This window comes from Scophthalmus maximus, chromosome 12, assembly GCF_022379125.1.
Source record: "Scophthalmus maximus strain ysfricsl-2021 chromosome 12, ASM2237912v1, whole genome shotgun sequence".
Lineage (NCBI taxonomy): Eukaryota > Metazoa > Chordata > Actinopteri > Pleuronectiformes > Scophthalmidae > Scophthalmus > Scophthalmus maximus.
Genome location: NC_061526.1, coordinates 11,326,526 through 11,340,166, shown reverse-complemented (window position 1 = coordinate 11,340,166; position 13,641 = coordinate 11,326,526). Strand labels below are relative to the sequence as shown.

Sequence of the window (13,641 nt, the reverse complement as noted above, 5' to 3'; positions counted from 1 at the left end):
GTGCATCTTTGTGCAGTAAAAAACAGCCTCTCTTTGCTCCTCGTAGACCAACCGGCTAATATCATTGTTATGCATTGTTATGGGTCTAATAATCACATCTTTTTATTGACCGGAATCCGATAGCTTGCAGCAGGAGATTGATGGGTTGATGACAGAACAGATAAAGTACAATGAGTTAGTTAGTGGACTGCCTTGCAGATCCTTGAGGGGAGGCATACCCACTGATATGGATATGCAGTTAGCTCCTTATTTGCTTCTCAACGTTGCTGTAACATCCTTGTTTTGAAAGCCACTTGCCTCACATTCAGCGCCACGACATACACACACAGGAAATTAAACACTTGTCTCAGCATTCCGCGAGGCCCTGGCCAAGTGGCTGGTATTTCAATTTCAATTGGAAAACATCAAATTATAGTCAAGGGGATTCTTTTTAATTGCAAGCCTACAGTGAGAATAAGATGTGAGAGGGATGCAGTGATCGCGATGACACAAATCTCTCTTACGGTACTTAAAGTTAAAGCCCCGGTGTGTTTAATTTTTGTACTTTTCTGGCAGCATCTGGTGGTAAAGTTGCAAACCGCAACCAACTGAGCACCCGACAGGGGACACTGTATTGTGGCGCACCGCTAATTCCGTTTCCGCTTTTTCCCGCAGCGCTGGAGATTCACTGTGAATGCAATCGTATTTAATGCTGCGTTCCATCATACCTCAGAACTCAGACCCCGGACGTCGGGGTGGTGTTTTTTATCTAAACATGGAAGTTCAGGTCCACCTCATTCAAAGTTGACGAAAAAACATTGTTTCTTTTTTTGGAGGTGATACATATATGAACACACAATTATGGACAATATATTCAATTTCTGTGAATACGTTCTTCTAAATATAACATACTGTAGCTTTAATTATTTTGTATTAGTGATAACATATTGATAAAGCATTGACAAATCCCAGAGGAAAGACTGCGAAATCCATAATCTGCCGATGAAAGTTACACAAAAGGTTTGACTCACTGTAGTCGGAGAATATTTTTTTGTTACGGTGATGGAACTGCACAGGATCTCGTAAAAAAAAGGGGGGGGCCTTTTATTCCAGCGCCAGTGTAATCAGGGATAAAGCGCAGGCTCTTTAATCTGCTCATGCTCCATTCAAGGCCGGCTGAGTGACTTATCCCCTTCCATTCAGGGCGAAATCTCACCATCAATGGCCCCCGCACAAAGAGAAAGGGATGAGTTTTCACTCCACCTCACATATAATGCATTCCTAACTAAACAGGAACAAAAGCCACAAGGTCAACTTGGGTATGCGCGTATACTCTTTCGCGGTAAGCTTCATATTCATATGACCGGTGGACAGCGAAGCTCCGGTCAATGGGATCAGTGCAACCTTCGTATCCCATGAATCTGCTTAAAAGCATTAATGACAGTAAAGATAGTAAAGACAGTAATGGCCACCTTGATCGACTACGGATGCAGAAATCTGTTTTAATAAATTTGACTTTTAACCGCATTCCCTTGGTCACAGACTAAACTTAAGGTTATAAAGACAGGAGTGTGTTGCCCCCTTCGACCCGGCAGCAAGGTCTCAGCTCAGAAGTCTTGTAAAAAAGAGTTTTCAGGGGTCAGAACCAGTAAACATCCCCTCCTGAGCCTGACGGGAATGTGTCGCGTAGCCGCATCTTCATGGCAAAACAGGAACGTTTGCCAAAGAGCGTGTTATTGCTGTTGTGCAACGGTCATATAGACATAAATATTTCTTTACTGACAAGTGATGCAATGCACGTCTAGGGGATATCCATCTAGGCCAGTGGTGGCTCCAAGGTGTTTTTGGTCAAGCGAAGTCCCACATGCACAGCCCCCTTTCAGATGAACTCAAGTAATTCTTCATCAGCACCACTCATCATGCATGGATAGTATTTAACCTTGAATAATATGAAGTGGATATTGTTACAACAAGTGTTTAGTTAGATTTGTATTCATGCAAGTACCAGCTGGAGCGGAAAAAGCTGAACTTTTAAAATTTTTGTCAATCATTTTTTTTAGGAGTTTCCACAGTTTATTCTTGACCTTCAGCTTGATCATTTATCCATGGCCTTTTAGCTAGGTCAACCATTTAGCCCAGACAGTGGGTAACTCACTTTCTAATAGTTGTCAATAGTCTTAATCACAGAATATTGTGTTCTAGTCGTAGGCTGAATATAAAAATGGTCATAGACAACGTGTCTGGAAAGTGAAGCCAATGCGGAAGTGCCTGGAACCTGTATTCTCTGGAATCACCAGCAGAGGCCGTCTCCACTGGTTTCAAAAATACATCAGTTTCTATAGAAGTCTATGGGAAAATAACTTCTCACTTGATTTAAAATGTCAGTAAATAATTTCCTGAGGAGTTTATTTTTCTCAATCGCTAGTTTCAAGTCTCCTTCAATGCAGAATGATGTCAATGTTTTTTTCTCTTAAATCATGGTCCCATTTAGAGTAAAATCGACCATCGGTATACATTGGTGCGTGGATACAGCGTGATTGACAGCTGGTCCCATCCAATAGGTGCAGGTGGCAGGTGTAGGTGCACATCCAGCGGACGAGGTCTGAGTCAGACCCGCCCCCCGACTCCTCAAAATATGGTTTCTCTGGGTGTCAAAAAACCAAGATGGCCCTGGCCAAAATGTGAAACTCCCTTCAACAACGACAATTAGTGGGCGACGTCATGGTGGGTTGCCCTTTGGTTTCAAGTGTCATAGCTGAAAATGAATCGTAATGTCTATTTCTTCTGATTAGTCGAGCGACTCACAATCACAAACACACTGAAGAAGTATCCCATGGGGTAACACTGCATCATATGGGTCAAAGGGCCTCAAGTTTTCATGCAGGTGTGTGTATATACACTGTATGTGATGAAGGGTACATGTAAACAAGATTACCGTGAGCTCAAATGGGTCTGGGACACGTGACCAGCTAAGCGGGACGAAGAGGACGAGCGACTGAGTCATGATAAAGGGATAGAGCGAAGGACAGGGGTAGAAGCGCAAGACACGACGCCCGGTCACCTGGTAATGATGGTCGATGGTTCTACGGCTCTTTTCTAGTCTTATCAACCGCGCAAGTCACATTCACCCGTATTCGTACGCCGCTGCTATTTACCGCACTTTTTTTAAATGTCACATTCATACTCTGCCGGAAGAGCCGCCAGGGGTGATTTAGGGTTAAGTGTCTTGCCCAAGGACACAACGGCATGCGGACTGGGGGAAGCTGAGTTAGTGGACAACCGACTCTGCCTCACAGACTGATGAGTCAGTCTGTGAGAGCGCGTAGATGCCTGGCGAAATGCAACCAAGCCTCAAAATGCTAATCACAATTTGTCCATGTTGTAAGCGAGTCACAAGAGTTTTGGTGTTGACCGGTCTCGATCGACCAACCGGGCCTGGTGTTTGTGTTGCCCGTGGCCGATTGCGGGGCAACACACACACAGTCCTGCATCAGCGCGGACTTAGACAGCTATTTGTGGAGCTGCTGATGCCTGTTAACGCCAAGCCCATGTACCATTCATATGCCTGACGCAGCAGCTCCTCTCTCCCACAGAGATTACTCTCTCTCACACACACACACACACACACACACACACACCAGCATTACCACCAGTACCTTCCCCAGGCCACATGCAAGTCTACTCTTGGCAGTATTTTTGAAGCATATACCACATAGTCAGAAGGCTTAGTCGCCTGTCATTAAAGTAACGAAGCACATTTGATTTAGTTCAGAATGCAACGCGACACAGATAAGAGCATGTTAGGTATAAATATGGGCATTAGCATGCTGGGATGATGATAATGATGATGATGCAAAACCTCTGCAAATGCCCAATGAGACTCTTAAACAGGCAAAGTGGCCCAGTCTGAGCAACAACAATATGCAAAGAATGGGTTTCAGTGACATGGAGAGTGCTGAGAGTGAACCTGCGGGGAGTCAGATATGCAAGTGTGTGTCTGTGTGTGTGTGTGTGTGTGTGTGTGAGGAGGAGCAGTAAGTGGTGAACCTGCCTGTAGTCACATAGCCACAGACTGAGCCAAGACACTCAGCCTGCCCATGATTCAGAAAGGAGGAAATGACCCAGTCGACTGGTAAATATAGAGTGTGGTTGACACGCCGCAGGGGGTCAATGAATGTTAATTATCGATTGGCATTAAGATGAGAAACGTCGAAGAGCTGCTGAAATGCTTTCCTAAATTTTAACAGGATGATGACGATACTAAAGAAAATCACCAGTAACCATCTTTACCACGGGTTATCAGGGACATCGGGAGTGTTACAAATGCTAAACAATATATATTACAAATCAAACACAAACATGTATGAATTTACAGGTCATCTACGTACATTACATTCATTGTACTTCCCTAAACATACTGTATGTTGCTTTTTTAAGATTTAAAATTTGTGTTTTGAAACCTGGATTGTGGGCGGCCTAACTTTCCTGCACTTTTGTATCATTTCAGAAACAGTGTAGATGAATTATAGATTCATCTTTTCGATTAACTACTAAGAAATCATCAGTCTATATTTCACAAAGCGCTCTCTGCCTGTACAATATATTTTTATTTTTTATCTACCATGTCTCACAATGTCTGTAAGTACTGTTTAAGATGTGGTCTAGACTTGCTCTATAAGACAAGAGCCCTAACATAACTGCTGTAATGATTTATAAATAAGGTTAGACTTGACTTGAACATATCAGTATCCTACATTCTTGATGCAAGTTGTTCGGCAACATTCCAACGCGCCCAGTGGCGACTAATGCTGATGGCGTGTGACTAATTAGTCTTGTGAATGGGTGAGATAGTGAAGGTAGGAGTGCCGGAACGTGCTGTGTACACTGCAGATTAGCGTCCGTGATGGACACACAAAAGGGGTTGACAGGAAATGTTGAGATTTGAGGCCAAGTGACAATAAGCAAACAACAAACATTGTGTTTTTTTTTGTTTTTTTCCCAGATTGAATTTATTGGTCCGGAAGGTCCAGCAAAATCAACTGTACAACATACTGTCCTCTCCTGCGTAGCAGTCATCAGATTAGAACAAGGTGCCTCTTGCTCCTAGCAGTCATTCAAAACTACATTAAAATAAATTAAGAGTATAACAAAACTGGGTTTTTTTACAAAAAGAAAAAAAAATTCAAGTATCTCAAGCAAACGTGTTTACAGTTTTACTGAGAGAGGTGAGCAGCAGCTTCGTTCTCAACAGATTTCCTGCTTTCCATTCAGTCCCAACACACTAGTACAAAAACAGTAATATACACACACATTTGTGTCATTAAAAGACTTCCAAGTCATCCCCCACACATTTCTAGCTACACTGTATGTACACTAACATTTACAAGTATATTATTAACAGCACGCATTGTTATAACAAAAATATAAGTGCTTGCATTTGTGCGTTGGAGACAACGACAGCAATAGGTAACCAAGCAAAATTAAAGTTCCCCAATCAGAAGAGGGAACTTTGTGAAATGATCAACGCGGACTGTAGAAACTACGACACGGTGAAAAATAAATATTCAAACTGTGAAAAATGAAATATTGAAATGAGATATGGGGTTATTAGGTGAAATGTGGTGCCTCTCCTCAAGCAATCAAGTGAGTCAGAGGGATGAAAGGAAAAGCGGCGTCAGGCTTGCAAAACAAGCACTACAGGCACTCTACGGTTAAAAAAAGAAATCACCTTCGTTACCGTCACAACAACACAGTGACACGTGAATCAAAGAAAAGTAAAAATGTATCCCCACTGTGCAATATGATCCCTTATTTTGTGTCACCATACAAAGGAGTCAATTACATCATGATACCACATTGTTAATGAGCATTAAAACCGAGCTGAAAGTTCTGGGCGTCAGATCTTCGATCTCGTCACATAATTAACCAAGAGAAACTGGTTTCCAAGAGAGACACATCTGAGCTGTGAGATGAAACAGGAATGAGTCAAAGTTTCCCTCCTTCAGTCTGAATAAAGGACACACTCTCACACACACACACGAGTTTCTAAAAGGTTTCCCAGAAAACACAGATCCATCAGTCTCATAAAGAAAGAAAATGACAATGGCATAAAAAGTTATAATTTAAGGGTCTTCCTTTGAAATGACAATATTATCTGAACAATAAAAAGCTATGTAAAAAATTACACAATTACCCAGTTGATCCTTGACATTTGACAAACTGAGAAATGTTGATTTTTCGGTTGGGGGAATTTTTACTTTTCCTTATTAATTCACGTTATTGTCGTCTTTGCCAGTGATCCACGTTGAGGCATCTTGAGCCTCGTGACACGTTGGTGCAGCTTCATTGGCAGGGCTGCAGGATGTCATGGCGACCAGATGAGCTCCTCCTCAGGTTCTGCAAACACACAACACACAACACACAAACCCCACCAATGTTTAGACATGATGTGCATTCTGTATTGAGGCTAACTATGCAATACAACTCTTATGGCTACCAGGAAAACAACACAAAAGGCATTGCTCCTGCATAAATATCCCCGGGGCCTAAATGATACCGTCTCATGCAGCGTAATCCCTAAAACCACAAGTTACATCACTTGTGTTTTTCTCAGGCCCTGAGTTTTTCCTCACACGATATTTTTAGAGGGCATAGCACCAAGTTCATGGGGTTGTGTGCGCAGGTTGCCGTGGCTGCGCCGCGTTAATCCTCGGGTGATTATGAACGAAGCCAATAAGAACCTCGCACACCCAGCTGCGCTATCTGCACCTTTCCACTGTCAGTGACAGCAAGACATAGCGCAGACGTGACGCTTCTCCACATGCGGTCGAGTTCAGTGACTATGGGGAGTCGCTTAACTTCCTGCTTGGCTACAGTTGAAATCTTTGGTTGAAGCAAAGTGAATTCTAACTGCAGAGAGACACAAATTGAGGGATAAACTATCAGGCCAACGTAGCAGCTGCTAACTGGTCATGGTGTAATTAATAACTATATTCCAAGTGTTTTGTGGTGCGTGACGTCACAAATATTGACAAGCTATTTCACTATGATTGAAATGGGGAAAATCTAATGGAACTATCCACTGATCATTCTGGACTACAAATGTGAGCACCCCCTAAAAAACCCTCAAATGGATGTTACGTTAGAAATTCCCTTGTAGTGACTTTTAAAGAATTAACTTTGTGACAGCCACCTGGTTTGAGTCATGTGTGTCAGATGGGGCTGCTGGCAGAAACTACAAAGCCACTGCAGAGCCACTACAGCGTGTTTACCTTTTGAAGACTAAGAGCGAAACCACTTTCAAATAGCGGAGGGTGGTTCGTCTTTAAGCAGCACATGACGGGCAAGAAATAAACCAAACACAGGGACACGTCAGTGTGAATCAGCTTGGTGTAGTAACAAGAAAGATTTTGGTGACATCAGCAGACAGGAATCACAACAATGTAAACCGGGGAGTTAGTTGGAGGCTTTTCCTCTTTTCCCTCACAGTGAGGAAACAAGAGTAAAGTTCAGACTTACTGTAAAACTCTGTTTATAACAACATACTTTATATTAGCGCAATGTGAAATTTGACTGAAATGTGTTGCATTTATCCTAAATACTCATAAATGCGGTTAATAGAGCTAGAAGAAGAGCAGACCTTATTTAATTATTATAGTAGTGCTGAGGGGGGGGGGAACACTGAACACAGTGTAAACAATGGCTACGGCAACAGGAAGGTGGGGGAGTGGGGGGTGAGATGGACAAAGCAAGACACGGGTACTTACAGGCAGACTTTGCCCAGCCAGTGCTGTAAGATGAGGAGGAGGCAGCAGAGGAAAATAGGACGGCAGACGAGTGAGTGAATGTACATGCAAAGATTGTCAGAAAGGAAATGAAATGGAGCAAATGTGACATTCTGCTTGTCTTGTGATGTCCTAAGTGCCATTTATGATTTTTCTGTAGAAACCAAAACTCGTGTAAGCCCTAGTAATCCTAGTAACCCTAAATTGTAATGTTTTTTCTGCTAGACCCACCTGTCCGGCCAGGGTGAGAGGGAGGTGTGAGGGGCTGCACAGGGCCAGCGAGGCAACAGACGGAGGCAGCTCCTGGATCGGAGCCTCGTCCAGGTCATCGATGCGAGGTTTCTTGATGTTCGACTCTGGGCTGGTGAGAGGAGTGACACTGTTCCTCCTGATCAAGGTGCCAGGACCCCTCTTCACCTCCTGCAGGGGTAACAAATGTCACACACACAAGACGTGAAGAGTCAGAAATTGAGAGGCATTTGAAAGCAGTGTAGACATTGTATTATCCCCTGTTGAACTGTTCTGTCAACCGCAAAGTTCTCTGAATTCACTTTTTCAACCATTACCTCCGGTCTGTCTCTGTGGGTGTTCACCGCCTCCACATTCAGAGAGATGGACTCCACTTTGCACCCATAGGCGACCGGGGTGAGCTTCAGCACCGTGTGGAGGGGACACTTCAGGTAGGGCATCTCATCTGGCAGGAAAACATATATATGAATAAAGATACGTTTGATTGAGAGTATTGCAACTCTTCATTTTTTTTTTAAAACAACACTAAAACCAGAGGGTTTCTGGGACTTGTAGTACCCACCTGCGCTCTTATCCAAGAAGTAGGCCAGCAGGCAGCGCATGACGGCCTGGTGGCAAATAACCAGGACGTTTTCCTGCCTCTCCAGCTCCATGATGACCGGCTCCACCCTCTGCACCAGGTCCTGGTAGGACTGCAGTCAGAGAGGCGAAGTTGTTTATTATTGTTTGTTAATTTGACCGTAGATAAATAATTTATCTGTAGCGGGGTTGTGTATTCATTATTAGATTATTAGATTATTAGATTATTTGATTATTTGATTCTTTGATTTTTTGATTTTGATTTGAACTAAATGTTGGGAATATGGCGGATGTAAACTGAGTGTACCTCTCCAGCAGGATAGCGGTAGTAATATTTATCTTCATCTCTCAAAGCAAACTCCTCTGGGAATTTCTCCTTCACCTCGTCGTACGTCATCTCCTCACACACTCCCTGAAAAGAACACAAACATGTATTTCGGTTAGACAACAGAGCAAATAGAGCTGTACGGTGTGTGTTTTATTTTTACAGCGTGTGTTAGAGGGACACTCACGCCATCGATCTCGTTTAGAGCCTTCCACTGTTCGTATGGGACCCCCACGTGCTCAGCGGTCTGGATGCTGCGGCACAACTGGCTGGTCCACACCTTCAGATCCTCCAGCTGCTGCTCCTCCACAAACCGAGCCAGGGCAGCTGAAAACTGCAGCGGGATAGAGAAGTTTTTTTCATCAACTGTGATGTCTAATCTCTTGTCATCTTGTTAAACCATGGGGCTCAATCGTCTATTTTGAGCTCCTGTCTGTAGTTGTTCGTACCTGCCTGCCCCGCGGCGAGAGGCCAGAGTCGCCACCGAGCCGTCCCTCCAGGTTGTCGGTGCTCTCTCCGTGCCGACAAAGGTAGATAGTCCGGGGCTGGATGTGGATGTTCATCAGGTAGTAGACAATCTTACTCTGGATGTGATCCTGGATCCGGTTGACGAGGAACCTCCGACCTATGTCGATCACCTTGATGAAGGAGAGGTCCCTGAAGGAGTGCAAGTGGGACGGTACGAGCCGATCAATACAACAGTTTTGTATGGGACAATGCAGATGTCCTGGCGCAAGCAGATGCTAAGGATTTACCTGTCGCGCTGATCAGGGTCCAGAGTCTGGTAGCTGGTTTTGTAGCATTCGATTCTTCTATGGAAATCCAGCATGGCGTCCATCTTGTTGCAGTCCCGGTAGTCTGGACACGACACCTTCACTTCCTGCACGAGGAGAAAGACTGTCAGCGGGGCAAATAACACGCCTGAGGCCAGACAGATGTTTAAGGAAAGCTCAACAATGCATTGTCGTGTCGTGTGACTCACCATAATGTTCGACGCAATAACGCTGGGATCGTCACACACAGACTCGATGAAAAAAACCTAAGGGAATAAAAATAAACAGAATGTCGTTAAAAGTCACTGTATTGGTAAACTATGCCATTACTTCACTCCTCAAGTCGCCACAGCGACACGTACCTTGAAGCCATTCTCACTGCCAAACTGGAGGATCATGTCTCGCCTTTCTCTTGTTGTGTTTGTGGCATCGAAGACCTGCAGGAAATACGACGGAGACGGTGTGAGGCGATTTTCGGTTTTCACAGCAATGGAGCAGTTGTGTTGCAGAGATTTAGAGGATGTGATGAACGACAGGAAGACTCACCGCCACATGGCCTCCCTCGTCCTTCAGGTAGGACTTGACATCCCTCAAGGCTGCTAAGGCACACTGCCTGAAGAACAAATATGGAGGAAAAGTTCATTTTTTCTCCCTTTCCGTTAAAAAAATGTTGCTACAGCGATCGTGCGTGTATGTGCGTGGGACTTACTGCCTGATTTTCACGGCACACTCATTATCAGGCTTGAAGAAGTCATAGGAGCTGTAGTTCTTTACCGCCTCCCTGCGATACTCTCCCACGTTGAAGACTACAACCCACACACACACGAAAATAACAACAACAAAAAAGTGTGAACATGCTGTACTGGAGGTAGAGACAGGACTTAAGAGTAATCGTGTAAATTCATAAGCAACTGAACAGACTGTGATAGAATTTGAGTGTGGCTGTGTGTTGTGTACCTTTAGTGGGCATGCCGATCCAGTTGAGGTAGCGGGTGAGCTTCTTGGACATGTACGTCTTGCCTCGAGCCGGCAGGCCCACCATCACGATAACAGTGGGGTGGTTGGCGAGGTGGGGTGCGCCGGCAGCTGCAGAGAGGGATGGGGTAAGGTTACAGCATGACAACTGTCACCGTTACAAATCTATAAAAAAAAAGTCAACATCTATGGCATTTCTTTGTGAACACTATGAAGGAAACCTGTAACGACCAACGACAGCCTAAATTTATTTATTAGAATCTATAATCCCCGTTTCTGTCCACGCCACACTGACACTCCTGAGTGAGCACGTGGCTGTCTGCAAAAACTGCCAGACTCGCCATTTACTTCCACCTCGCTGCACATCTGACCCACTTCTGCGTACTACGAGCCAGGACGAGATCATTTCCCAATCTCTTTGTTCTCCCTTTCATCCATCTCCATCTCACTCCCACCATCACATCCCTACCTCTGTACTTTCCACAGCCGCACCTCGTGGTGATTTTATTTTTACACTCTCCTTATCAAGGAAAAAAGGACAAAAGATATATTTGCGACAAATTTGTTTACCCTCATCAAACTCATCTTTTTCATCCCATCAATAATCAATGAGCAGCAGCAGAGGAGCGGGTGTTGTGAATCCAGTTGCACATCCAGCTGAATAGAAATCATTTCAAGCATGAAACAGAAACCCCCTTCTTCTTCTTCTTTTTACATTTTTCTCACATTTTTTGATCATGTCGTTCTACTATTTCCTCAATAGATCTAAAGCCTTCTCTAGTTGTAGCATTAGAAATTAAGCACTAATAACAAAGAAACGCAGAATAAATAATAATTGCTATTCTAATATTTGGCTTTAACGTCTGGAAACCAACTGAACCGAATTTGAGACATTTGTGGAAATTGGAGAGCTATGGAGCTGAGATAAAAGCTGTTGGCGCGTCATATTTCTGTAATAAACACAAATAATAACCGAGGACATTAATTATCATTCTCCTAAACTCCTCGTTTCCTTCGTCAACGATGAGGAATATCTCGGGGATACACGGACACGAGTCGTGCGGCGGTGGGGTCGCGCCACGCACACGCGCTGCCGGCGGACCAATAGGAGACCGGCGCCGCTTCGAAAGCGTCACACACGGGTCGACGGGGGCGCCGTGGTTGCCACGGTGACCGGAGCTCCGGGGGTTGACACGGGCGGTGACGTGCCGCGCGTGCTGATGGGGAGACCACCCAGAAATGGAGGTCGGTAGGTCAAAAAAGACCGGTGAAGGACAGGTGTGCTCCCATACAGCGCAAATATTATAAGTCCATTTAATTCAAAATATGTATATATTTTGTTGAATAGAAATGAATGGTTTCCTGTACAGGTGTAATGTGATGCTAGCTTAAACAATAGCACCGTGGAGACACGAACCTCGTCGCTAACAAGGAGCTGTCCAATGTCCATGTACAAATGAACATTTAGTAATATCATTAAGACATGTATTAATACTATATTATCATAAAAAAACAAAACACATGGAATACGGGTCGTACCTCTCCGCGGTGCCGGCTTGCCATCCTTGGTGGGAACCCAGATCTTTTGGATCCTGTTCTGAGTCAGCTCTCTGGGCATTCCTCAGGGACTGGAGGGAGCCGCACAGCACACGGGAACCGAGCCGCTTCAATATCCCCGGGGGTGGGAAGAGAAAAAGACGGAGTCAAACAAGAGTTCCGGGGGAGCACGAGCCTCGTCCGTCCGTCCGTTCAGGCACAGTGAGTCCGGGACTGTGTCGCTGTAGAGTGCAGTAAGCGGCGCACGTCGAATCTGCCGGTTTGCGGCACACATCCGCTATTTAAACCCCGCCCGGGCCGGGAAGCCACGTGACTGCGGTGACAAACACAAAGGTCCACACCGCGCACACATACACGCACACACAATGCACTACTATACTGCTCACTGTACTGACACGCGCGTAGCCACAGCGCCGCCTTGCGGCAAACTTCTTAATTATTTACATACTTTCAGATGTATAGTCTCTTATTAATATCAGATATCATTAAGACTGTAGTTCATGAACGCAGGCTCTGGTCCGTACTAAACGTAGTCATGTGTAGTTGTTTTGTGTTGTGATTATTACATTTCTATTACAGCAGTGGCAGTCATTCATATTCTATGAACATATTTTTAATATAACATTTCTTTCGACCATTTGCGGCGTATTGTTATTGTTTCAACGATATTGTTGTGTCGTGTTCATTATTTGAAGTATAGCTCTTTGTTACATGATCTGTTGTTTCTTGAAAATTTATTTTACTGCTGCAGAGGTGTCGGCAATTTTTAAAATCCTTGTTGATTTTTATTCATCTTATTTGTAACAAGACAACATGTTCTTACATCAGTAATTTTTTTACCATTCTAAACGGGCGATTTAATGCCTAAACACAGTATAATAATATATTATAATAATTTTTCTTCACATGTTGAAATTTGACACAACACTTTTCTGCACGTCCGCCTGCTGCCGCATCAGAGGCTCTGCTGTGGGGTTTATTTTTTATTTTTTTGCAGTAGTACAACCTGAGGAGACGTGCCGATTCTCGCATCGCCTCGTCCTGCTTCCCCATTCGGGGCTGTCCCATTGAGTCATAATTATACATACATGGTTATGTGGTTTGAAAAAGCCCAAAATTGGAGGAAACTGAAGATTTTGCAGAGGGGAAAAGGTGAAGGGGTCAAGCCAGACTCCCTCGATAAATGAGATTTAAAAGAAGCTCATTGTTTGATATTGAAGTGTTTGACCAGGAGACCTGTAAAATCACATATATGGTCTTATTTCAATTTTATGTTGTTTTTTCTGAACTTTTGCTCTACTCGTCATGTCTATTTTTTTATGTGACTGTAAAATGAAAAAAAAAATGAAAAAAGAATTAATCACATATATTGCACTTTAGAAAAAGGGAATTAAATGGTGTGGGTATTGTAAAGTTGGGA

General features: G+C 44.0%; 1 protein-coding gene across 2 annotated transcripts; it reads right to left on the bottom strand.

Annotated features, from left to right (window-relative positions):
* Positions 1–4,959: 4,959 nt before the first annotated feature.
* On the bottom strand, positions 4,960–12,498 carry pfkfb3 (6-phosphofructo-2-kinase/fructose-2,6-biphosphatase 3). Of its 2 annotated transcripts, XM_035610640.2 has the most exons (15): positions 12,204–12,498; positions 10,647–10,775; positions 10,399–10,495; positions 10,236–10,302; positions 10,052–10,126; positions 9,899–9,955; positions 9,672–9,796; positions 9,366–9,573; positions 9,104–9,250; positions 8,899–9,003; positions 8,575–8,704; positions 8,330–8,457; positions 7,995–8,183; positions 7,746–7,768; positions 6,402–7,301 (listed from the first exon to the last, which is right to left on the bottom strand). In XM_035610640.2, exons 1-15 carry the CDS (start codon positions 12,280–12,282, stop codon positions 7,247–7,249), a joined length of 1,614 nt encoding a protein of 537 aa, XP_035466533.1. In that variant the 5' UTR covers positions 12,283–12,498; the 3' UTR covers positions 6,402–7,246. The 2 variants fall into 2 exon arrangements, with proteins under 2 accessions (XP_035466524.1, XP_035466533.1); XM_035610631.2 differs by lacking the exons at positions 6,402–7,301; positions 7,746–7,768 and adding an exon at positions 4,960–6,375 and having other exon boundaries at positions 12,204–12,497.
* Between the last annotated feature and the right edge of the window lie 1,143 nt (positions 12,499–13,641).

Excerpts from the sequence above, each read along its gene's own strand:
- pfkfb3 (XM_035610640.2), bottom strand. The coding sequence starts at position 12,282 with ATGCCCAGAGAGCTGACTCAGAACAGGATCCAAAAGATCTGGGTTCCC. Across the intron at positions 10,496-10,646 it reads GATCGGCATGCCCACTAAAG|TCTTCAACGTGGGAGAGTAT; the intron begins GTACACAACACA and ends TGTGGGTTGTAG. Across the intron at positions 8,184-8,329 it reads CCCACAGAGACAGACCGGAG|GAGGTGAAGAGGGGTCCTGG; the intron begins GTAATGGTTGAA and ends TTACCCCTGCAG.